Source organism: Punctularia strigosozonata (assembly GCF_000264995.1).
Source record: "Punctularia strigosozonata HHB-11173 SS5 unplaced genomic scaffold PUNSTscaffold_1, whole genome shotgun sequence".
NCBI classification, from domain to species: domain Eukaryota; kingdom Fungi; phylum Basidiomycota; class Agaricomycetes; order Corticiales; family Punctulariaceae; genus Punctularia; species Punctularia strigosozonata.
The window spans coordinates 2,976,947-2,999,465 of NW_006767433.1; the positions used below are offsets into that span (position 1 = coordinate 2,976,947).

At 53.6% G+C, this 22,519-nt stretch overlaps 6 protein-coding genes across 6 annotated transcripts; 3 read left to right on the forward strand and 3 right to left on the reverse strand.

Moving 5' to 3' along the window:
• Window positions 1-588: 588 nt before the first annotated feature.
• Window positions 589-6,083, forward strand: PUNSTDRAFT_117740 (uncharacterized protein; the record flags this gene model as incomplete). The annotated part of the gene is made up of 17 exons (XM_007379024.1): window positions 589-854; window positions 910-1,143; window positions 1,199-2,053; window positions 2,111-2,450; window positions 2,501-2,605; window positions 2,654-2,872; window positions 2,924-3,091; window positions 3,147-3,157; window positions 3,210-3,464; window positions 3,515-3,683; window positions 3,739-3,947; window positions 3,998-4,159; window positions 4,209-4,494; window positions 4,543-4,681; window positions 4,734-5,348; window positions 5,397-5,628; window positions 5,682-6,083. The coding sequence occupies exons 1-17, from the start codon at window positions 672-674 to the stop codon at window positions 6,081-6,083; spliced, it is 4,584 nt and encodes a 1,527-aa protein (XP_007379086.1). The 5' UTR covers window positions 589-671.
• Window positions 6,084-6,321: 238 nt separating this feature from the next.
• Window positions 6,322-12,458, reverse strand: PUNSTDRAFT_117741 (P-loop containing nucleoside triphosphate hydrolase protein). Its single transcript, XM_007379025.1, has 23 exons — window positions 11,927-12,458; window positions 11,772-11,874; window positions 11,559-11,716; window positions 11,469-11,511; window positions 9,977-11,415; window positions 9,777-9,923; window positions 9,628-9,725; window positions 9,266-9,575; window positions 9,196-9,213; window positions 9,069-9,145; window positions 8,843-9,015; window positions 8,542-8,787; window positions 8,318-8,488; window positions 8,188-8,266; window positions 7,998-8,139; window positions 7,779-7,949; window positions 7,498-7,720; window positions 7,336-7,445; window positions 7,240-7,280; window positions 7,127-7,186; window positions 6,823-7,074; window positions 6,689-6,773; window positions 6,322-6,632 (listed from the first exon to the last, which is right to left on the reverse strand). Exons 1-23 carry the CDS (start codon window positions 12,206-12,208, stop codon window positions 6,378-6,380), a joined length of 4,683 nt encoding a protein of 1,560 aa, XP_007379087.1. The 5' UTR covers window positions 12,209-12,458; the 3' UTR covers window positions 6,322-6,377.
• A 312-nt stretch (window positions 12,459-12,770) lies between these two features.
• PUNSTDRAFT_28210 (40S ribosomal protein S28) lies at window positions 12,771-13,026 on the forward strand (the record flags this gene model as incomplete). Its single annotated transcript, XM_007379026.1, has 2 exons — window positions 12,771-12,815; window positions 12,877-13,026. Coding segments are annotated over 2 exons (195 nt in total), but the record flags the coding sequence as incomplete, so codon positions are not given.
• A 325-nt stretch (window positions 13,027-13,351) lies between these two features.
• PUNSTDRAFT_80313 (pyruvate dehydrogenase) lies at window positions 13,352-17,866 on the reverse strand. Its single transcript, XM_007379027.1, has 15 exons — window positions 17,821-17,866; window positions 17,630-17,772; window positions 17,509-17,571; window positions 16,760-17,454; window positions 15,995-16,703; window positions 15,684-15,938; window positions 15,531-15,632; window positions 15,260-15,479; window positions 14,942-15,207; window positions 14,814-14,889; window positions 14,661-14,759; window positions 14,034-14,608; window positions 13,841-13,983; window positions 13,756-13,780; window positions 13,352-13,700 (listed from the first exon to the last, which is right to left on the reverse strand). Exons 1-5 carry the CDS (start codon window positions 17,855-17,857, stop codon window positions 16,271-16,273), a joined length of 1,371 nt encoding a protein of 456 aa, XP_007379089.1. The 5' UTR covers window positions 17,858-17,866; the 3' UTR covers window positions 13,352-13,700; window positions 13,756-13,780; window positions 13,841-13,983; window positions 14,034-14,608; window positions 14,661-14,759; window positions 14,814-14,889; window positions 14,942-15,207; window positions 15,260-15,479; window positions 15,531-15,632; window positions 15,684-15,938; window positions 15,995-16,270.
• Window positions 17,867-18,307: 441 nt separating this feature from the next.
• PUNSTDRAFT_22244 (uncharacterized protein) lies at window positions 18,308-18,517 on the forward strand (the record flags this gene model as incomplete). Its single annotated transcript, XM_007379028.1, has 1 exon — window positions 18,308-18,517. A coding segment is annotated over one exon (210 nt), but the record flags the coding sequence as incomplete, so codon positions are not given.
• A 1,279-nt stretch (window positions 18,518-19,796) lies between these two features.
• On the reverse strand, window positions 19,797-21,623 carry PUNSTDRAFT_117745 (uncharacterized protein). Its single transcript, XM_007379029.1, has 3 exons — window positions 21,501-21,623; window positions 21,001-21,438; window positions 19,797-20,938 (listed from the first exon to the last, which is right to left on the reverse strand). The coding sequence occupies exons 2-3, from the start codon at window positions 21,094-21,096 to the stop codon at window positions 20,546-20,548; spliced, it is 489 nt and encodes a 162-aa protein (XP_007379091.1). The 5' UTR covers window positions 21,097-21,438; window positions 21,501-21,623; the 3' UTR covers window positions 19,797-20,545.
• Window positions 21,624-22,519: the final 896 nt, after the last annotated feature.

Here is a 22,519-nt window from a genome sequence, read left to right on the forward strand (position 1 = left end):
GAGAGATGTTGCACGGCGGCAGAGGACTCGTCCGTTGGTTCTCCCACCTCGAGAAGCTGTTGGTTTCCTTTTTTGGACATGGCAGCTCGAGCACGTCGAGTTCCAGGCGAAGTTCGCTCGGGCCAAAAAGCGATGCCGCGTCACTCAGGGCCGGGCCCGCATCAAGCTCAACTCAAAAAAGGCCTTTGCCACCTAACCACCACGCCCACCGTCGTCCTCGCCGTCGCCCACGACGACGAGCACGACCTCCGCGCCCGCTCCCGACGTCACTACCCACTGAACAGCGCCTCCGCAGTCTCTCCCCGCAACCCCGCTAGACCGTCGAACGTTGCTTGATATTGCCCGGGCGAGCGCCTCGTTCCGCCCCCGACACCGGCCGGCCAGTCAAGCAAGTCGTCGAGCGGCCCGCCATGTCTCTCAGCAGGATCTTGAACAACGACTCGGAGCCACCTACCCCCGCGTTTTCGCCGCCGAAGCCGCCTCCGACGACGGCCGATGCCCCAGCGATCAGCAGCTCGCGGCCGAGGCGCGCGACGATATCGCCTCGCCGGTCTCCCCCGCGCCCTCTTAACGAGCATCCGCCCGTGCCCCGAGGAGCCGCATACCAACCCCCGCTATACGAAGGCGCCGGTGGCTATGATCCATACTCGGGAGAGCATGTGCAAGGGAACATGTTTCCGCTTGGACAAGGCGGGAACTACTATCGACAACGAGGCCCGGGGCAGCCCCCTCCCGAAGACGACGACAACACGGAGGAGGAGTCCTATGGCGGAAGGAAAAATGGCGACACCTCTGGCAGGAGGAAGAAAAAGGCGACGCAGGACGATGAAGACTACCAGCCAGCGACCAGACGCGTAAGTGCATGTTACTTGCCAAGATGCACGGCCCGCTCACAACGTTCACGGGAAGTCGTCAAGGCGGACGTCGTCAAAAACCAAGCAGCAACAGCGACCTCCCTCACCTCCAGGACATGCAAGGCAGCTCACCCCCGAGCCTTATATTCCTACTGAGGAAGAGCGAAGACTCGCGTCATCCGATCTGGATGACTGCGAGGAGGTTTGGCTGGGCGAACTCGCCGATTACATGGTTGAAACACGAAAGCGGCAGAAGCAGGTCGGAACCTGGTTCGAAATCAGTTGCGTGGTGAGTTATCCTGCTCAAAGTACATCTCCGCTGGGCTGAATGTTCATCACATTAGGAACGTAACAATGAGATTGCTCGCATGATGTCCCAGCATTACGCCTCACGGTTAGCAACCATGCCTCCTCCGCCGCCTATTCCTATGTACCCTTTGGTCGTCCCGGCCGACAATCGGCACTCCGCCATTCACGAACGCTCACCCTCAGTGGTATCTGTGGACGAGTTCGAGTCTCTTGACGGCGACGAATGGGATCAATCTTCGCATCGCCATGCGCACTCGCAAGATGATTTCAACAGCGCCGAGGATGCTGCTCGGGCGTTGGAAGATTTCGCGCTCGGTCGTGGGGGGCTGCCAGTAGGCGCAAAGAGACCCGCTGCTGGACCCTTTTCCGACAGCGGTAGTGATCTGGAGGTTCCCGTTCGCAAGTCGCACTCTCGCAAGCGACGAAGGCTGGGCGTTAGTGGAGAGGACATTGCCGCCGAGCTTGAGCGCGCCGCAGACCAGCTTACACCGTACGATCAACCGTACCTACCTGGCCACGCTCCTTCCATCTCTGCCATGGGCAAGGGCAAGAATAAGCAAATACCTGCCGACCAACGAAGTGTGGATAGTGCTACTTCTACGCCCAGGGGCCACCGAGGCAAGAAGAAAAAGACGTTTCCACCACATACGCAAGATGGGCTCATGGAACCCTCCGCGTCGACCTCCGCATCGCGTGGTGGGACACCGTCTGCGTCCGGGCCTGCGTCACCTGCACTCACGGCATCCACTCTTCTGGAGCTCGATGAACCTATTCCGGCTATGAAAAAGGCGAGGAAGGCCGATCACGCCACCTTATTGAAGCGAGTCAAGGCCCTCGAAGAGTCTCAGCGGAAGGTATGGCTTACCATCGCGAGAAAGGACGTTGTCAAGGTGAGCTCAGTTGAGTGGCTGCCGATCATATGCACACCCATCATCATATTGTTGCAGGTCTACCGGTATCACGCGTTGGGTTATCAAGCACGGCAGGCACAACATAAACGGCTTGCGACTCTGGCTTCCATCCAGGCTCGTCGGCCCTTCACGAAGACACCCAGGAACGCCAAGGACGTACAGAGCCGAGGCAAGCGACTCATGCGCGAAATGCTAATCTCATGGAAGAAGAATGAGAAGGAGGAACGCGACTGGCGTAAACGGCAGCTTAAGGAAGACCTTGACCGGCAGAAAATGGAAGAAGAGAAACGAGAGGCTGCGAGACAGGCCAGGAAACTGGAGTTCTTGATCAGCCAAACGGAGCTCTACAGCCACTTTGTTGGGAGCAAGCTCAAGAGTGCGCGTTGACCTACATCTGGTGCTTACATTTCACTCATAAGTGCTCAGCTGCCGAAATTGAGGGAGAAGATGCTTTGGCGGCCAATGCACCACCGGGCGCTGACTATCTGCGCACTCCAAGTGGCTCGCTGAAGGAAATCGACTTCGATGACGGTACGGAACACGGCATTGCGCGTATTCTTGGACTGATTTGGCTCGCAGATGACGAAACAAACCTGTACAATCACGCCAGCCGCAATGCGCAAGAAGCTCTTGCGCTGGCCAAGGCCAAGGCACAGCAGTTTGATTCTCAGGCTGCTTTGGAGCGGAAGACCAACCAGGCACTCAAGTTGGCGAAAGGCCAGGCACATGTCCGTGAGGACTCGGAGTCACCGTCGGCTTCGGGAGCTGCTACGACATCAGCCACACCGCTTGTTGATCGTCAGTGCTCCTCACATATTCGGAAGGCACTGTATTGAAATGTGTTCGCAGTGGATTCCGACGAGCTCAACTTCCAAAATCCCACGTCTCTAGGGGAATTGACCATACAACAACCTGCAATGCTCATGGCGCAGCTTAAAGAGTATCAGCTCAAGGGTCTCAACTGGCTTGCGACGTTATACGAGCAGGGAATCAACGGCATTCTGGCCGATGAGATGGGTGCGCGCCTTCCTCTTGCCCTTGCAACAGACTCGCTCACACTTGCGTATTCTAGGTCTGGGCAAGGTAAACTATATTCTGATTCATAACAACAAACCTGACTGACTGTGGCATACAGACTGTACAGTCCATTTCTCTCTTGGCTTACCTCGCAGAGAAACACGACATTTGGGGACCATTCTTGGTCGTATCACCGGCGTCGACGTTGCACAACTGGCAGCAGGAACTCACTCGATTCGTGCCGAATCTTAAAGCCCTGCCTTACTGGGGCACAGTGAAAGACCGTGCCACGCTACGCAAGGTTTGGAGCAAGAAGGATATCAGCTATGACAAGGACGCACCCTTTCACGTGCTTATCACTAGCTACCAGTTGGTATGTAATCGCGTGTTGGGTCGAGTTAACTTTTTCTGATAGTACTGCAGATCACCCAAGATCAGCAGTACTTCCAGCGATTGAAGTGGCAATACATGATTCTTGATGAAGCTCAAAACATCAAGAACTCCGCTAGTGTACGATGGAAGACCCTTCTTGGCATGAACTGCCGCAATCGCCTTTTGCTTACTGGAACACCCATTCAAAACTCCATGCAGGGTGAGCAGGCTTCGATTTATGTTGTGTCTTGAAACGTTTGTATTAACCGGCGCAGAGCTATGGGCGCTTCTCCACTTCATCATGCCTAGTCTATTCGATTCACATGATGAGTTTAACGAATGGTTCTCGAAGGACATCGAGGGCGCAGCAGAAGGCAAAGGGAGTAGACTCAGCGAACATCAACTGCGTCGTTTACATATGATTCTCAAACCTTTCATGTTGCGTCGAGTCAAGCGACATGTCCAGAATGAGCTCAGCGAAAAGGTATCTGTATCCCGGCATCAGGAGATCGTACACTAATAATGTCGGTCAAGATCGAGAAGGATATTTACGTGGACCTCAGCGCAAGGCAACGATCGCTGTACAGAGCGCTCCTGTCCAATGTCTCCGTCACGGAATTGCTGGAACGTGCGGCAAACATAGGTGATCCCGACTCCGCTCGATCTCTCATGAACCTTGTCATGCAGTTCCGCAAAGTACGTGTAGGTTATCATGGTACCCGACAATTCTCTAATCGCAACTTAGGTCTGCAACCACCCCGAGCTTTTCGAGCGTGCCGACGTCATAGCCCCTTTTTCGTTCGCCGAATTTGGTCGGTCAGGACCGTTGAACCGCGACGGCGATTTCGTTCACCTCGCTTACTCAACGCGCAATCCCATCGAGTACAAATTACCCAATCTATTCTACCGCGAAGGCGGTTTAGTCGGCATTCCAGCTGAGGATTCCCATCCGCACTTCCAGAGGGGGTCCCTTCATCGCCTGATGAATATATGGGATACGGAGCGCATATATCACTCCCTGGTTGCAGACAGTATGCTTGATGCTTTCTGACTTACGTACATCGCTGAACTGCCTATAGATGATTCCTCTTTTGCCTTCCTTCGCCTGCTCAACACTTCACCAGGGGAAGTCCATAAGATCTGTGTTTCGCCACTCATACGTCGACATCTGTCCGCCACTATCGAGCGTGCGGAGCAGGCGCAAGACACATCCTGGTTGTACGTATTTGGTGAATCACTATGTTCAATCAATATTGACGCTGCGTTTTAGGGAATCCACCTGTTCCGATATCCTGGAAGCAGGCCACTTCACTCCCCTTCTCAACGATGTTCTTCTAGAAGGTTTTCCAGCGTTACGACGGATATCTACGACTATCTGGAACGAGTCACCTTTATCTCGTGCTATCATGAGGCTCTATGTGCCTCCAGCTGTAGCACCTCCGATATCCGTTCACTGCACCGATCGCTCTTTCCTGGAACACCAGTCACGCGTGCTTGATGCGCCCTTGGCTTCATTGGCACTGTACGGACTCCCTCCTACGCTCGTGAACTCCGAGAACGCAACAGAAATTTATCAAGAATTGCTACCCGGAGCCCCGGTCACTGGTCTGCTTGCGTCATCTGGAGATGACCAACTCCCGATGTCGGTCATGCAAGTTCCTGATGCCAAGCGATTGATCTACGACTCAGCGAAATTGGCCCGCTTGGATTCACTACTCCAAGAGCTGAAGGCTGGAGACCATCGCGTGCTCATTTACTCCCAGATGACACGGATGCTTGACCTGATGGAAGAGTACCTGGTTTTCCGGCAGCACAAATATCTCCGATTAGACGGCTCGTCCAAACTAGAAGACAGGCGGGATATGGTCATTGAATGGCAAACAAGGTATATCGGTCCGGTATTATGGAGTGTGCCGGCGCTTATTCTGTCAAGGCCGGATATATTCGTCTTCCTTCTCAGCACGCGCGCGGGCGGGTTGGGTATCAACCTCACGGCCGCTGACACGGTGATATTCTACGATCACGATTGGAACCCCTCGAACGATGCGCAGGCTATGGATCGTGCTCATCGACTAGGGCAGACTCGCCAAGTGACTGTATACCGTTTAATCACCAAAGGCACTATAGACGAGCGCATCGTGCAGCTGGCCCGTGTGAAGAAAGATGTACGCCAAGTCCTGTCCTGATCTGTTGAAAATCCCTTACACGTTGCACGCAGGTCCAAGATATCGTGGTTGGTAACAAGAATCTCACCGACGTCACCAAACCTAGCGACATCGTCTCGTTATTACTCAACGACGATCAACTGGCAAACCTAGAATCTTCCGCGAAGAGGTCCGCCAGGAACTTGGGCAAGCAACCAGCGGATGCAGGGGCCAACGCGGTTAATGATATCTGGAATGATGAGGGCGACGAATTTTTCAGTAATCAGAAGGGTGCTCAGGAGGTGGGGGCTGCTCTGGAGTCGGTTGTCGAGGATACCGGAGCGGTCCCCACAAAGGGTCGGAAACGCGGGCAGAAGCGTGATCCGAATGCGCCGAGGCGCAAGCCAGGACCGAAACCTGGCACGAGAAGGAAGAGGGATACTGGGGGAACCAATACCCCGCTTGCAAATTCATGATGACGGAACGGACAGGACCCTCAGTAGTAACCTTCATGCATATAACGTATCATTGTATAATGGTGGCATTGTCACATGTAATGCTAGATCATCTTGTTTGTTCTCCTTGTAGTTGCTTCAGTATAACACCTTCGTATGTTTTGGACTATCTTTTGCATCTATTCATGGTCCGGAAGCTCTTCATTATGAACAGGATCGGGAGTGTTGAGTTAAACAAGGCACTCTATTACCACGATGGCTCGGTACAGCGTGGAGCGTGTTTCTACCTTATTCCTGAATGCCGACGTCGACCGTTTACCGCGAATTGTTGACTACCACGATAGAGCGACTGATGCCATCACTTTCACCGTCTTCCTTGATCTTGATCTTTCCTAAGACATTTTCGGCCATCTGACTCCAGAGAACCTGGCTTTCCGTCAGAGGCTGCCCACGGAACTGTAAGGCTAGAGATGCGTTGAGCTGATGCCGCAGGTGTTTCAATGCGATGTGCGTTTTCGGAGGGATTCTATATCGTATCTTGCGATCGACGATGACTGAATCAGATATGAGCTGAGACAGCCCCCGGTGAGTACCAGGAAAGATGTTGCAACGTGGTGTAAGATTACCTTGAAATCTGGATCTCCACATAAGAGCAGTAGTGCGACATCATCGGCTGGACCTGTCTCCCAAGCATATAATTTCTTTGATTGCCTATAACTAGCATCAGCGCAGTTTAACGTTATGAAAGCGCCGCACGGACATCAACGTGAAGTACGACAGATAGTTGACGCCAAAGTCCGTTGGCTTGCGTCCAAAATTGACCGATGAGGGATGGAATGAAGCAGCCTTTTCATTCGTGATTGTACGCATTTGAGCCTTTCCGTCGATGGAGAGAATCTTGGGATAAAGCCCAGCGGCTAGTGCTGCATTAATTATCGCAATATTGCCAGAGTTCGCATCAAGTTCCGGTGGTATCGTAACAAAACGGGCCTTGTTTCGACCATACCGAGCTCTGCGCGGCGTTAATAAGGCTGGATCCTCAGTGGATGTAACCCCGCACTAACCGGTTAAGCTCTCTGATGAATGTTCTGGAGACTTGCACAAAGGAAGAATCGATCAGGTAACTGAGGTGCTTGAGTGTTTAGCACACGAACGGCGATATGTATCATTAGCGTACCCCAAAAACTGTTGACGAAGTTCCTCGATTTGCTGCAAGTTCTGTACCAATGGTCAACGCGGTTGATTCACCTAACAAAGAGTGTATGTAACACACCTGATGGCTGAGGAAGTTCTGGCGACAAAATTTGTGCGCCGAACCAGGACCCATGCTCACGCGACGCCAACTAGAGAATACATTGTGAAGTGTAAGGAAGTCCGAGTTTTCTGTTGCATGTCTGTGAGTAGCCCGGACCTTCGGATACAGGTTGTGACTCACCGATGCGAAATACGTTCTTCCTCGCTTCTGCCTCATCTTCGTGGCCAAAGGGTGTCAAGAAGGGCGATTTGGAATTCAGAGCAGCGGCGATGGTTAGAGCAGGATCCAGGCATCGGAAAAGGGTGGCGACAAGTAGGAACTTCCCGAGATGAACGTCAGTTGGCAACTTGCTCAAGAGACGCCCCATAGGGGTGATCTCTTCAGTCGGCGTTAACGCGCGAACCTGATGTGCCCGACAAGCGTTAAATTTAGTACTTCGGTGAGAGTCCTTTGCTACTCACCTCGACCAGCGCGGATATAGCTCGCTGAATGTTTATCGACGACGGCGGGTCGAGCGCTCTGATCAAAACATTTTCAATTGAAGATCCAAGGTTGACCTTCATGATTTTGATGCGAAGGGCGAGATCTGACAGACTCAGGCGCATCATCTCTGGCAATGGATGTTCCACCATCTAGAACAGCGGTGAGGATAATGTTCCATCTTCGAAGCGCTATCTCACCATGGTGTCATGCTTCACTTTGGTGAACAGGTGGAAGCAGAGTCCATGTTGCACGCGCCCAGCACGGCCACGCCTCTGTGCAGCGTTGCTCTTCGCGATGAAAGCCTCGACGAGGTGACTAATTTGGCGCTTCTCGTCGAACCTGAGTGATAGTCAATATGGAAATGCGAAAGCAAGCGCGGGTAAGTACCTCATCTCTCGGTGCTTTCCCGTATCGATGACACAAGTAATGTCTGGGATCGTGATACCCGTCTCGGCGATGTTCGTTGCTAGCACGTCTGGTTATAGCCCAGTCACATGAAGCAAGGGAAATTCGTTACCGATGACTATCTTCCTAATGCCTGATGGCGGAACGTTGAATACAGCGTTCTGATTTTCGCTGGAGATTGTGGAATGTAAGGGATAAATGACAAATTCTGCGCCTCCAAACTGTCTGTGCGCTGAGAGCATGTCGTTTAAACGACGGATTTCAGCCAAGCCAGGCATGAATACTACGTTGGATCGTTGAGATCTAGCCAGGCAACAGACTAACTTGAAATCTTACTGAGAATGGCACTGGAATAAAAACTATAGTCCGGATCTTCGAAGCAAATGCGTTCAATGAGTCGCATAATCAGATCATACGGAATCAACCGTTCATCGAGAAGGTTGATTGTTGCTGCGGTACTGTCTGAGTAGCGTTTCTCGAGCTTGATATTCTCTTGGACGGCAGTATCTTCGTCAGAATCACCGAGAGCAGTCTCCTCCGACCATTCTGGCCGGTTCTTGCCACGATAAAACTTGTCATGTACTATCGTCCAGTTTTCATACGCGTCAGGGAGAGTCAGTGACGGTGAACGACGCACATCGTCTCGCATACGGTGAATTCTCAGAAATGGCCCAGCCAGTGAACTGTATCGCATCCTCCAGATACCTCGTGTCGACAGGGAAGGTGCGCCCAGGCACCTTGACAACGGGACACCCCCCGAAGTAATCAGATATCTTTTCCGCGTCCACTGTGGCAGACATAAGGATGACCCTGAAACTCATGCCAATGAGCAAGCTGAAGGCGATACGACTTTTCGCCCTCACTTCAAATCTGCCCTCTGTTGGAGTAAAGACCTCAGGACAATAAGCAGGAAATCCGATTCGATGCTCCTCTCGTGAACCTGCACGACTATGAGTCCGTGTGCCCCATTGCATGCATGTAAAAATGTACTTCGTCGATCACGATATGCTTTAAGAGCCGCGATCAGAGTTCGGTACGTCGCAAATTCGGACAGGCTTACTGTGATTTCGTCGAATGCTGTGCCCTGCCCTCCTTCGCCACTGCCGCTCTCCAGCATGCGTAATGCGATTCCGTACGTAACGAATGCCAGACGGGTCGTTTTAGAGGTGTTGCTCTCAAGCCGTATAGAGTATCCCACCAGGGAACCGACACATCCGACAGAACCTGGAGGGTCACCCAGCTCCCCGGATACGCGTTGAGCGAGAGATATAGCCGAGATACGGCGTGGTTCCGTGCAGTATATCTTACAATGCTTGCCCTGCGATAACTGATCTTCAAGTATGAATGACGGAACTTGCGTTGACTTCCCGCTGTGAAGGCTTGATCGAACGGATGGGTGGATGGGAACGACATAAGGCTCACCACCCTGTTTCCCCGCTGAGCACGAGAACCTGGGAAGAATCCAAAGTGTTCAGTATCTCTTGTCGGTATTGCGCGATCGGCAACTGGTGGCGCTGGGCCTGTCGGACAGCATAAAAACACGCAAGTCCAGTCATTGTCGTGAAACGCACCAGCATGCTTTGGTACGCAGGACTGGATTGTCGTGCTTGGAAGCCAGCCCTAATCTCATCAGACGAGAGATCACTAGCTGTGCCCATCACTCTCCGGGCTCCTCCTTGGTACCTCGCAGTTTCGGTTTTGACGATCCGTTCCACGGGCTACAGTGGCGGCAATCGATAGCTTGCGATAGGAGATGTTCAATATAACTGACCTTGGTAGACTTTTCTAGTTTAGGAGCCACGATGTCCCTGAGTTTGGCCCATATTGATCTGTTAGTGGCGTCATTTCTTGCTTTCCTCTCCACTTCGAGTTCGTCCCATAGATCTCGGTAGATAGGCGGTAGTACTCTGAAGGATGTCTGCGTGTTGGCGGAAGCAGTGTTTCCGACAGCGAATCCTTCCGAGACGGGGAAGCTGAGAGCATGCAGAGCGATAGTTGCAACATATTGTTCGGCTTGACCTTGATCATGACAAGCTACGTCCTGCATGTTCCAATCTCCTCCCTTGACGATGTCACCGCGGATGCTGACTGACGCTCTGACGGCTCGGCTATAACCAGAAATACAGGAGTACGTGACGGCAGCGTATCGATCCAGCTTCTTCACGGTCTCCGCCAGTAGCACCTTGGGTGTACGGCCTGAGAAATGCTTCGGGAGCGCCATGTCGCGCACGCGGACAGTAATGCCTTCATTCGTCACTTCAGGTTTCGGTTCCTCGAGAATCTCCAGAAGACCGCCGGCCTCGTCGCATTGCTCGTCAAAGACATCAACTACATTTTCCTTGGTCGTCGCGGGCGTGGACAAAAGGTGCGGCGGGCGGTGCTTGACGGGTGAAGCCTTTGGTTCATCATTAAGGGTGGCCGACGGAATACTATGGATTTGCAGAGGTGAAGGTTGAGTAGCCTCCTCAGAGCTGCGCAACCGTGCCTCTAAAGCTACAGAATCGAGTCTTCTACGTTCTTGCTGATATAAGACTTCTGCATCCCGTTCATCGAAGAAGTAGCGATTCCTCATTTCGTTTAGCTTGTTACGCAGGGCTTGTATCACATCGTCCCCGCGGGTTTCACGAGCTTGTCGACGATCCGTCGTCAATTCATCTAGTTGTAGTTTGAGTGTGACATACTCCAAATGCGGGTCATCGGGTTCAGGTGACCCATGCGAAGAATGCGAATGGGAGGCCAACGCATCTGCGCCTGTCGTGTTCCGACCGTAGGAAGCCAATATGCGAGCTTTGACCATGCTTCGTTCGTCTTCTACCGGTAAATCGCCTGGAGGGAGGGAATCGAGAGAAATCGACGACGAGGTCGCCACCCCGACGGAAAAGGGTGTCGACGGTCTTGTATCCTCCTCTGTGTCCTGAACCATTGTCGATAGAAGCATCGCCCCGGCTTCGGGCCAGTTTGTGTTCAGCTGAGCTTTAGGTACGTATGCAGGGGCCAGAGGGCTGAGACGCGAAGGTGGCTTCGTGGATGTGAGCATTGGCGATGGTGGCTGGCCAGCGGTGACGTTCTTTGAGGGGCTGGTCTCAGGTAGCGCCAGGAATTTCCGTGCTGCTCGCGCGGATGCAGAGGGCATTCGCTCGTGGTGAGGGGTGCGCGGTGTCATGGGGGTTCTGGGAGTTCTTGGTGTTTTGAGGATCGAATCAGTCACTCCTGTCCATGAGCCTTAGAGTCCATGACAGCTTATAAGAAGGTGGTATGCATACCTCTATCCTGGAGCAACTCCTCCTCCTCGCAATGCATATACAGCTAATCTCACGAGTTAGTGTTGCCCGCAACCAAGGAACCCGCCATACCCAATCGTATGCGTCATCGAGATCAACGCTGTCGATAGATCTCAGGCATTCTTGAACTCTCTCCTCGCTGAAATTGAGCCGGCGTAAGACTCCATAGGTGACGCCAAGGCGGGCAACGGCTGTTTCTTCCGATCCTTCCACAGTTTTCTTGCCTAGACCTAGCTGCAGCATTAGCATCGACCTGAATAGGAAGTTGCATGGTGTCAAGCTCACTCTCTTCTGATATGGCGGCCAACTCAAAGATACGCTGAACATGGGTGGGATCCAAATCCAGCAAAGGGAATTCCATCGCGAATCGATGTTCCTGTTCGATGACCTACCCATAGGTTTAGTGGTGGGCTCCAGTGAACCAGACCGAGTTCAGTTACCTTCACCGTACGAACTATCTCCTTTTCCGTCTTCTCCTGAAACTTGTCAACCAAGTTCTGTAGCGACTGCTCCTCCGCCTTCACCGGGTCAAGCCCATCCACCACATCAGGTTTCACGGCAGCTGATGCCGTACCATGTGTGCTGACACCACTTTCTAGTGTAGGTTCGGCTGAGGACTCCTCGGCCTCAGGTGCTTGCTCCTGAACAACCTTCTTCGGTACGGAGGTTGTAGCGAACCCTCTGGCAACCGGTTTCAACGCCGTCTTCTTCTTCTTGGCCATCACGGAGATAGACCAAGGCACTGCGTCCTACGTCTGACACGCCGTCTAGCTCGGAGCACCACCCAGGTGGGCGACCTTATGTACTCTACGCGAATATGCCGTTCGGGGCGCAGCAGTAAGCTGATTGGGTTGACGTCCTAGGGTTTGTGCAGCTCTGATTGTACGTGCAAGCTTCTAATCACTATTTGACTGTGCGCAAGGTCCCAAGGATAGGAAGTAGATACTCGATTCGCGGAGAGGTGCATTAAGAGATACGACCGCGAAGCACCGCATATGAGTCGAAGAAAACGGCCTCGATCGACGGTGACTCTTTTATCAGCCACAGCACTGATTGGCTCACGTGCCGTGCGTCTCCCCATCAGATTCACTGATCAATGAACTGTGTTTTTCGGCCAAAGCCGAGCGGGGCTGGAATGAGGAACTGTGCGCCAAACCTTATTTTGTCCTCCCACCCTCCCCATCTCCCTCACAAAAGTCGCTCCTGACATCGGATTTCACGTCACCCAGAAAATGGTGCAGCTCATGGCCAAAAAACCTCGATACATACCACTGACTCTTCTTTCAGGAATCCTCCAAGGCCCCTGTCAAGCTTGCCACCGTCATCAAGGTCTTGCTCGGCATTCGCGAGGTTATGGGATGTACCTGCTCACTGTTGGGACCGTTTTCAGGTTCTTGGCCGCACTGGCTCACGCGGAGGCGTTACCCAAGTGCGCGTTGAATTCATGGACGACACGAGCCGCACCATCATCCGCAATGTCAAGGGCCCTGTGAGGGAGCGTGACATACTTGCTCTGCTCGAGTCTGAGCGCGAGGCCCGGTGCGTACCGTTTTTCCACTTATTCCCAATCTATCTCACACGTGTATCTCGTAGCCGTCTGCGGTGAAGAACTTTGACCTAGTCCTTTCATGCTTTCCTCGCTCTTGTACTCTCGCACGATATGATATACATGGCATGACTCCCAATATTTGGTAGAATTATGAGGTCTCATTTGTGGAACGTGATGCACAAATACCTTGCGGATAGAGAGCGTGAAGCTGATGTACCGCATGATTTTGCCCATGCGGCATCTCTTTCTTACTCACACTGATGCGTACGGTTACCGAGATCCATTCATCAATGTGCCGGCCTTCAACCTAGGATTGTTCATGTACGACGACCGTCCTGCACCGACAGCTTCGTATCACCCACTCTCGTGTTTGCGACCGCTTTGACTGGTATCTGCACCATGACTCCCAGAGCCGCATTCGTCACGTTGCTCACGAAATTGGATTATCTGGCCGGAACTCTGGTTCTGGACCACAGTCTGCGAGAAGTGAAGGCCGCATACCCATTGGTGGTGATGACCACACCGTCCCTAGCCGTAGATATCAAGGAACTACTTCATAGGCGCAACATCCGCACGCGAGAGATACAGCCCATGAAGCCCCAGGATGGAGTGCATACTTTGTCGGCGGCGGACATCAGATTTTCGGATACGTGGACAAAACTGAGGTAGCTCTGATTTTCCGATTCAAACTTGAAACCATGTTGATGATGACCTCGGAAGAGCATTCGAGCTTACAGAATACGATGTACGTTGGCGACCCCTTGCTCTTGCATTAGGATTCTCGATGAACATCCTCGGGGCACAGCGAGTAGTCCTTCTGGATTCGGACATGCTCATCCTGAGGAACATGGACGAACTCATGGACCTGGAGCTTCCCGCAGACTGGATAGCGGCTGCGCATGCCTGCGCTTGCAACCCCCGTAAATTCGCTCACTACCCCCCGGACTGGTAAATTATCAACAGACTGCAACGTGCGTCGCCTGCTAACAAGCATGCAGGACACCAGAGAACTGCGCATATAGTTCTGTCAAACATCCTGAGGGATTGAAGAACCCTCCTCAAATACTGGAAGATTCTCCTCGGCCCTATGGTCTTCTGAACTCCGGATGTGTCGTGCTCAACCCATCTGAGGACCTGTTCAAATCCATGCAACATTACCTCGCTACCTCGCCCGATGTGCCGTTTTTCACTTTCCCAGATCAAGATCTTTTAGCGGCATTTTTCAAGGGACGATGGAAACCGTTGCCGTACTGCTATAATGCTCTGAAGACACTGCGTGTCATCCACGCATCGCTATGGAGAGATGATGAGGTGCGATGCTTGCACTATATACTCCATACTAAACCATGGCATGGGCGACAAACGGGCGACGAGTACCAGATTCTAAATGAATGGTGGTGGAAGCAGTTTGATGCATTGGCTGAGGAGATACGAAGGTCCGATCCCTCTGGATGGCGAATGTTAGAGCAGAGCGTGGTGCGAGATTGATTGCCTGGCGAACGCGAAAGGTGTGGCTATCGTTATGCTATCTAACTATGCGCGCCAAGCGACGTGAACCTGATCAGTACGGAATCTACAGGCGTGTCAAATGCGTTGATCAAGGGACTCTGAAGGATTCGGCGTACCTTTGCGTGCAGGTACTTTTAGCGAGTGGCGTCGTGTTGCCCATGCGATAACTCAAGAGGCCAGCTTGCGCAATCATGATACCGTTGTCAATGCAGAATCTAAGCCCACGCGGTGATTAAATAATGTATGGTAGGTACGGCGGACAAACTCACCTTTCGTCCGTGGCGAAAACCTGGCCGCCACGCTCGCTCGCCATAATGCCCATCATCTGTTGTAATCGCTCATTGCCTTGGGGTTCGCAGTCAGACATCGCTAGCACCACGTGCAGGAGTAAACGTACATCCTACGCCTCCTACGATCAAGACCTCTTTGCTGCCGATGTGGGCCATCGCTCGCTCGGTGATCTCGACGAGCATCGCGTAGACCGTCTCCTGCAACGAGAAGCAAAGATCGGCGGGTCTTATAATGTCGTCATCTTCGCCTTCAGAAGATCCATTAGGTCGGAACCGCTTGTCCTTCGTATATGCTTCCGTAGCGGTCAAGATTCCAGAGAGACTGATATCCATGCCCTTGGTAGCGTAAGGAAGAGGTAGCAAGCGCTTGCCTCTGAAAATACATGTCAGCCTACTGTGTCATTGAATACCGGAGATTGACCAACTTCTTAGCTTCCTGCTCAATATTATACCCAGGTGCAGGATCATTGCTGAGGTTGATCACCCGTGCAAATCGATCTAGACAGTTGCCCACAGCAATATCGAGAGTCTCTCCGAAAATACGGTAACATTGTCTCGAGTACGCGATCACTTGCGTATTTCCCCCGGATACATACAGCACTACCGGGTTTTGGGCACCGGTGATTTCGCGACCCATCTCGATATCTAGCCGGTCACAGGTCAGACTCTAACGCTCTGATGGTCAATTAGTCTTACGTCCAATGCAATGGTTCACTCCGACCAAGGGCTTATTGAACAGTAAAGAGAGCGTGCGTGCAAACAAAGCGACAGATTGTAACGGTGCGCCCATACCCGGTCCTGAATCGCTGTGTCAATTGGGATATGGCGCCCAGGATATACTTGTCATGCCTTTGGTGTAACAAATACAATCTAAGTCATGCAAGGACACGCCTCCTTTCGTGATGGCATCGTTGATCACTCTCAATGCCCACTCTCGATGATGCAAAGCGGTATCTCTGGGCTGAAAGCCTTCTCCGGGCGGGGTAACGTAAGTATGCCTGACGTTAGAGAGTACCTCAGTCGTCCCGTCCGTCCCGTGTCTGATAATCCCTGCGCCTAGTTTGTTCGCGGAACCTTCGAGCCCAAGCGCGAAGTAAGGGCGATCTTTGATTGCTTGTCAGACTTTGAGAGGCAAAACAGTTGACTTCCAAGATACGAACCCGGTCTCTTGAGGGGTGAGATCTTTCCAAGCTGGCTCGGCATCGCAAAGTGGGTGTTGTCAGCTCGAAACGAGAAAACGAAGGATCTGATATTCAAGTTGACGTTCTACACCTGGACACAGCCACCGGACAATCCGCTTGCATCATGAGAGGTCGGAAATTAGTAAAAGTCTATAGACGGGCAAACGCAGCCCTGACACATTGCGAGAATATAGTATACGGAGTGGTCAACCGTCCACCAAAACTTCCTCCCACACGAGTAGGGTTCTACGCCGCTCAGAGCATAAATGTTAAAGGGTTTTCCAAGTAACCTTTGAAAGCTGAGAGCCAACGTGCTCCGACCGCACCATCCACCGTCCGGTGATCAGAACTGAGAGTGACCTTCATGATGTTTACGGTCTTGAAGCCACGCTCCTCCTCCGGCGCAGGTACCAAGGTCGGTGAGGTCGAACCAACAGCGAGGATGCAGGACTGCGGCGGGTTGATGATAGCCGTGAAGTGGGAAATGTCGTACATGCCGAGGTTGGAAATGGTGAAAGTTCCTCCTTGGTATTCCTGAGGTTGCAACTTGCCGTCCCGCGCTTTCTTGGCCAATGACTTAGCTTCAGCAGAGATGGATGCAAGACCCTTCGACCCAACGTCTTTGATGATAGGCGTGATGAGGCCATTGGGAGTTGCGACGGCGACGGAGATATCGGCTTTCTTGTACCTGTGGTAGCATGAGGTTGAATAGTCATATACAAAACCAGAACGATAGGAACATACATGCGGATGGTTTCGCCCAACCACGCGGAGTTTGCCTCCGGTACATCCGCCAACGCGCAGCCAACCGCCTTCACAATGAAATCGTTAACGCTCAGCTTGGCGCCACCCTCCTTCTCTGACAGAGCCTTGTTGAAGACCTGACGGAGCTTGAGAACCTTGTCCATGTTAATGTCCACAGTAAGATAATAATGGGGCACGTCCTGCTTTGACTGAGTCAAACGCGTGCCGATGGTTCGACGCATGTTGGTGACCGGAATATCTTCATAGTCGGGCAAGGACGCGTGGGGTTGAGGAGTGGAGGTCGTAGCGGTCGTGGCTCCCTCTGGTTTGTAATTTTCGACGTCTTCCCGGATAATGCGACCGTCGGGACCAGTGCCTTTGACTTTAGCCAAGGGTATGCCACGCTCGAGCGCAATCTTCTTCGCGATGGGCGAGGCAAAGATGCGTTCGCCTTGAGGGAGTGTGGGCAGAGGTGACTTGACCTGATGGTCGGCCTGACTGTCGGGCTGCGCAGGTTTGGATTCATCTGAGGCTTTTGACGGTTCCGAGCCCTTGTCAGCCTGGGGCTCAGGTTTCTTGGCAGGTTGGGAGGCTGGCTCAGAGGCGAGCGCCTCAGCGCCGGAAAGATCATCGCCCTCCTCGGCGAGGATGGCGATGGGCGAGCCAACCGCGATACCCTTGGAACCGTCTGGTTTCTATCGAAGAAGACCGCTCTAGCCATTGAAGAGAAGAGCAGCGCGCGGACGTACTATTATCTTGGCCAGAATGCCATCATCCTGAGCCTCGACATCGATCGTCGCCTTGTCGGTTTCCTGCAAGCGTGTCGACGTGTCAGCGTCGTGGCAGCGGCATGAAGACCGCAAGGCGCACAATCTCAAGGAGTACATCTCCCGCAGCAAAGGACTCGCCCTCCTTCTTCTTCCAGTTGGCGATGCCGCCTTCCGTCATGGTAGGGCTCATGGCGGGCATCGCGAACTTGGCGAGTTCATGGCGGCGCGCGGAGACGTGGAAGTCTAGCCGATAGTCAGCGGGAGTCGCGACCAGTATCACTGTAAGCTTACTCCTGGCGAGGATGCGGGCGAGCCTTGGCGCGGTCATGGCAGGGAGCGAAGCGTCGAGGAAGGAAGGACGAGCGCGTCAGACTGGTCGAGTGCCAACTTTCCCGGTCACGGGCCAATCCGCAAAATTCCGACGATATCTCCTGCCGCAACCCATTAGGGTGTTTCACGAACAGATTTTCGGACCGCTTTCCACCGATTTTTGTGAGATTTTGGTCTTCGCTTTTGACTTCGGCAATAATCGGCCGTACAACACCTGTGCTCGTTTTCGCTCCGTTTTGCAAGTATGGAAAAGCGCGGTCAACGCTGCTTCTGCACCGTTTTCGTTCCGATTTTCAGTCTGCTTTTCGCTTCCACGTGCTACCAGTAGCTGAGTCAGACCCGTCAGACTGATGCCCGTCCCCCGAGTGTTATCGCACAACTTGTACATATCTATCTACCTATTATGCCACCCAAGCGTACGAAGGGCACCAAGAAGGCTCCAGTGGAGGGCTCGGGGGAGAGCAAACCTCCCCCTATCCTCTGGGATAAACATCCGGAGTACACACAGGCCTGTATCGCATACCTCAGTGCAAACCCAAAGTTCCGCATCAAGATATTCAGTGACTCCACGAGTGAGGCCAAGAAGCAGAAGCGCCAGAGAGTTCAATCACATACAGCCAAGTCTATCATGTTTGCGGAGCTTGCAGAGGCAGTATTCCGTGACCCGATCTTTGCGGGCGAGGCAAGAGCAGAGCTCTGTGAAGACTACGCCAAGGATCCCGCACGGTATGCCCGGTCAACACAGCAGCAATTCCAACGGTACGGGTCATACTTACCTTATTTGGATATGCCTAATGCCACGCCCTGCAGCTTGAAGAAGACATATCAGGCATATGTTCGAGACTTAGAGGGGACCGGTACGGGTGTCAAGCTTGATGAGACAGAGGCTGCCAATCTACTTCGTATGTTCAGTGGTATGTTCCTTGAGTCCTAGGAATGCTAACCTGCACCATAGAGCAGATCCGGGAGGAATGGATATTCTGGGATGATCTTCACGCCATGTGGTCGGAGCTACCGAACTACCGGCCGGTGGGAGTTACAAGCTCCAGAGCGGGACAAAATTTTGACGACGAAGCCGAGGACCTGTTCAATGCGGCACGCCGTCAGAGTGCAAGTGCGGGAAGTGGTATTGAGGAGGAGGAGGAGAGACTCAGAGAGGGTAGCGTTGATTGGCCCGATACCCTGCCCGACTCGGACGAGGAACTCGGCATCAAGGACAACATAGCGCCCGCAGGTGCCGACAATGGTGATGACCGTGTACTCCTTGATGCACCTGTACCCCCCGAGATCGTCCCAGATATCAAGCCCCGAGCTTCATCACCACCACCAAAGCCGTCGAAAGGCAAGAGCAAGCTCACGGACGCTTTCCAGTCAAGCACTCCCTTGAAGAATCAACCGAAGGACGTCAAAGTCCCACCATCAGCTCAGGGCAAGCGAAGCGCAAGCGATGCCTTTGCAGAACTCCACCAAGCAGACCTGGAGGATGATCGGGAGCGCAGAGCCCTCAAGTCGCAACTCCAGCTCAAGCGTCTCGAGCTTCAGACAAAGAAACTCGAGGCAAAGCGTGCAAAGGCTGAAAGTGATCAACGTATCGCTGAACGAGAACAAGAGGCTCGATCGGCACAGGTGGGTATGATGAATAACATGATGACCATGGCGTGTAACATGATGACCATGTTTATGGGCGATATGAATGGGAGAGGAGGTCCGCAGAACTTCGGCGGAATGATGATGAACGGCGGTGTCATGCAGAATCTCCAGGGCGTAGGAATGATGAATGGTGGAGGCGGTTTTGGTGCTGCCAATGCCATGATGCCACACATGGGCGCAATGGGTGATATTGGAGGGGACATACAAGTTGGCGGTGATCATCCCTTCGAAGTGGATCTTCCCCAGCCTATGACATCCAATGAACACCTCCATGCGCACGGAGACGGAAAAGATTAGTTTATTGTCTTGATATTTACGATGTAAAGCTTCTATTCAACATACGAAAACTATCTAGTAACATAGGCCAGTGTCATCGGCTGTGCCTGCGATGATTTTGTGCGGGCGGCAGCCGGACGTGCCAGGCGCACTTGCGCGTTGGCACACGGTGCCTACGCCGGCGGTCGTCGTTCGGCGCGACGCCGGCTTCGCGTGATTTTCTGGTGTGTCGGCGATGTTCGAGTGAGCCGGCGGCGAGCACTGCGAGCGATAACGACCGCGCGCCCGTGCTGACCCCACCGGCGGTCGTCGTTTGGTGCGACGCCGGCTTCGCCTGATTTGCTGGTGTGTCGGCGATGTTCGAGTGAGCCGGCGGCGGGCACTGCGAGCGATATCGACCGTGACCGTGCTGACTCCGGTTGGGGGTGCAGTCTGATGCGCGCTCGTCGTTGCACGTCGACACATGGTCCCTACGCCGGCGGTCATCGTTCAGCGCAACGCTAGCTTGGCACGACATCACCTTGCCCATGAGACACACCCAGCCAATCCCTCGCCGGTGATCGCCTGCCCGGGCCAGTAAAGCTCGCCATCGTCGTCATCGATGTCCGGCTCGTGCTCGTCCGCAGCGGAGAGCGTGGTATGCACCACGCGCGAGAACGTCTTCGGGAAGTGCTGAAGGAGCGTCGGGAGCGTGAGCACTGCGCCTTCATCAGGCATTCGCGCGCGCGCTGGTCCTGGTCCGCGTGCTCACGGAGCGTGCTCAAGAAGGACGCCTGGACGGGAACCGGGACGTCGACCGGATTGGTGGCCGGTGGCGCCGCCTGTAGGTGCGCGGCCGCGATCGACGCCGCGAGGTGGGGTTCTTTCGCACTACCGGGCGCGGCGAGACTCGAGCCTGAGCTCGAGGTTCCGGGCCCTGTGCTGCTGGGGCTTCACGTTCGGCGTCGAATTGGCACTGTTCGTGCCCGCGGGCGAGGGCAGCATCGGCGGCGTGGAGGCGTTGGTCCCGAAGGGCAGCGACTGCGCCGCGAGCGCGGCAGCCTCTGCAGCGAGCTGCTCCCGCCGCGTCTTGAGCTTGTTGAGCTCGGGCATGAGGGTGTACTGGTTCGCAAAGGTAACCATCCGGCCCATGATGGAGCCTTGTAGCATGTATCTGAGTGAAAGGATAATGATGTCAGAAACACCACCCGGTCGAGTGTATACGCATATACGCACATGACGCCGAGCAGCGCACGCTCGCGCTCGCCTGCCGAGTCGGACGGCGCTCACCGGCTCGTCCACCAGCCCATGACGCCGAGCACGCCTTCCCATGCCTTGCGGTCGCAGCCCTTGCGGAGCATGTCGCGCGCCCAGGACGCGTACGTGAAGCAGATGAGGGCGTCCAGCCCCTCGAGGCGGACGATCATCCCGCCGTGCTGGTGGTAGGTCGAGTCCGGCGGCGGCGAGTTCGGGAGTGGCTTGTGATCGGGCGCGGAGACGAGTGCAGCCTGGCCTTGGATGAGTACTTGAGCAGCGGCGCAGTGAATTAGAGGTTCTGGTATATGGTGTCGACCCGGGCCTTGTCGAACTTGCTGCGTCGCAGCCGGCAGATGGGCGCGAGCGCGTTCGTGGAGGGTGACGATGATATGGCTGCTGCCGCCGTAGCGTGAGTTGCTGATGTGTCGGCGATGGTCGAGTGAGCCAGCGGCAGGCGCTGCGAGCGATATCGAACGCACCTGCGCTGACTTCGTGTGGGCCACAGTCGGACATGCCAGCGCATGCTGCGCATTGGTATGCAGTGCGTATGCTGGCGGTCGTCGTCCAGCGCCATGTTGAACACGCCTGTGTGGTTGGGTGATTTGGTGCCGATGGTGAACGGCGTTAAGAGAGGCACAGGCCATGACGTAGGTGAGAGCGCACCCTGCGCGAGCACATACGACATAGCTACGATAGAGTTAGTTGCATCATTTCTAGTGTATTCGATACTCTCTCTAGTTGAGTACTCCACTGCAGAATAACGCTTCCTTCAATTTACGCCGTTTCCGCTGGCCTTGAGACTCCCTGGTCGACTCACGGAGCATCGTGCCAACACCATCATCTGACGAGCTTGAATCGGATGACAATCCTGCAAGGATAATCTCTTCTTCCCACTCCAGGTCTTCTTCTCCACTCTCGATATCATGGATCAGGGTGTGGATAACGATGCAGGCGCGTACCCATGCAAGAGCCCGCCGATGATCATCCTCATTTTTTATCTGCTGTCGAAGACCTTTGAGAGACTGGAACCGGCCTTTGAGATGCCCTACTGCATGCTCAGACTTAACGCGAACCTTTGCATGATCATTGGTAAGCATAAGACACTGTATATGTGGTAAGACGTACCCGAGAGACCCAGTAGTTGAATGTCTTGTTTTCGGGAATATTTGCTGCTGGCTTCTTGTAGGGACTGACACACCACGCCTCGATAGGGTACGCCGAGTCTGCCCATATCCACTCATTCCGATGGAAGAGTGTGTCATGCTCGTTAAGTGTCCTTGAGTCGAGAAATGCCGTAGAGTCGTGTGCACTACCGCAATGGCCAATGACATAGTCAACAATGCGTAGGTTGGGCAAAGTGATGAGCTGCATAGGACTCAGTACATGTTATCAGTAATAGAATGAACATACCTGAACATTGAGTGAATAGTTCGACTTCCTATCAAAGTATCCCTCTCCATGAAATGCAGGTTTCTCGGCGAGCGGCACTAGTGTACCA

What these genes read in the sequence shown, in the direction of transcription:
- PUNSTDRAFT_117741 (XM_007379025.1), bottom strand. Translation starts at nt 12,208, where the DNA reads ATGGCCAAGAAGAAGAAGACGGCGTTGAAACCGGTTGCCAGAGGGTTC. An exon ending in GAAGAACGTATTTCGCATCG is followed by an intron (nt 7,446 to 7,497) that starts GTGAGTCACAAC and finishes GACATGCAACAG; the next exon opens with AAAACTCGGACTTCCTTACA. An exon ending in CTTCGTCAACAGTTTTTGGG is followed by an intron (nt 7,187 to 7,239) that starts GTACGCTAATGA and finishes CAAGCACCTCAG; the next exon opens with TTACCTGATCGATTCTTCCT.
- PUNSTDRAFT_80313 (XM_007379027.1), bottom strand. Translation starts at nt 17,857, where the DNA reads ATGACCGCGCCAAGGCTCGCCCGCATCCTCGCCAGGA. An exon ending in GAGATGTACTCCTTGAGATT is followed by an intron (nt 17,572 to 17,629) that starts GTGCGCCTTGCG and finishes ACACGCTTGCAG; the next exon opens with GAAACCGACAAGGCGACGAT. An exon ending in TTGGGCGAAACCATCCGCAT is followed by an intron (nt 16,704 to 16,759) that starts GTATGTTCCTAT and finishes ATGCTACCACAG; the next exon opens with GTACAAGAAAGCCGATATCT.
- PUNSTDRAFT_117745 (XM_007379029.1), bottom strand. Translation starts at nt 21,096, where the DNA reads ATGGGAAGGCGTGCTCGGCGTCATGGGCTGGTGGACGAGCCGGTGAGC. An exon ending in CGTGCGCTGCTCGGCGTCAT is followed by an intron (nt 20,939 to 21,000) that starts GTGCGTATATGC and finishes CCTTTCACTCAG; the next exon opens with ATACATGCTACAAGGCTCCA.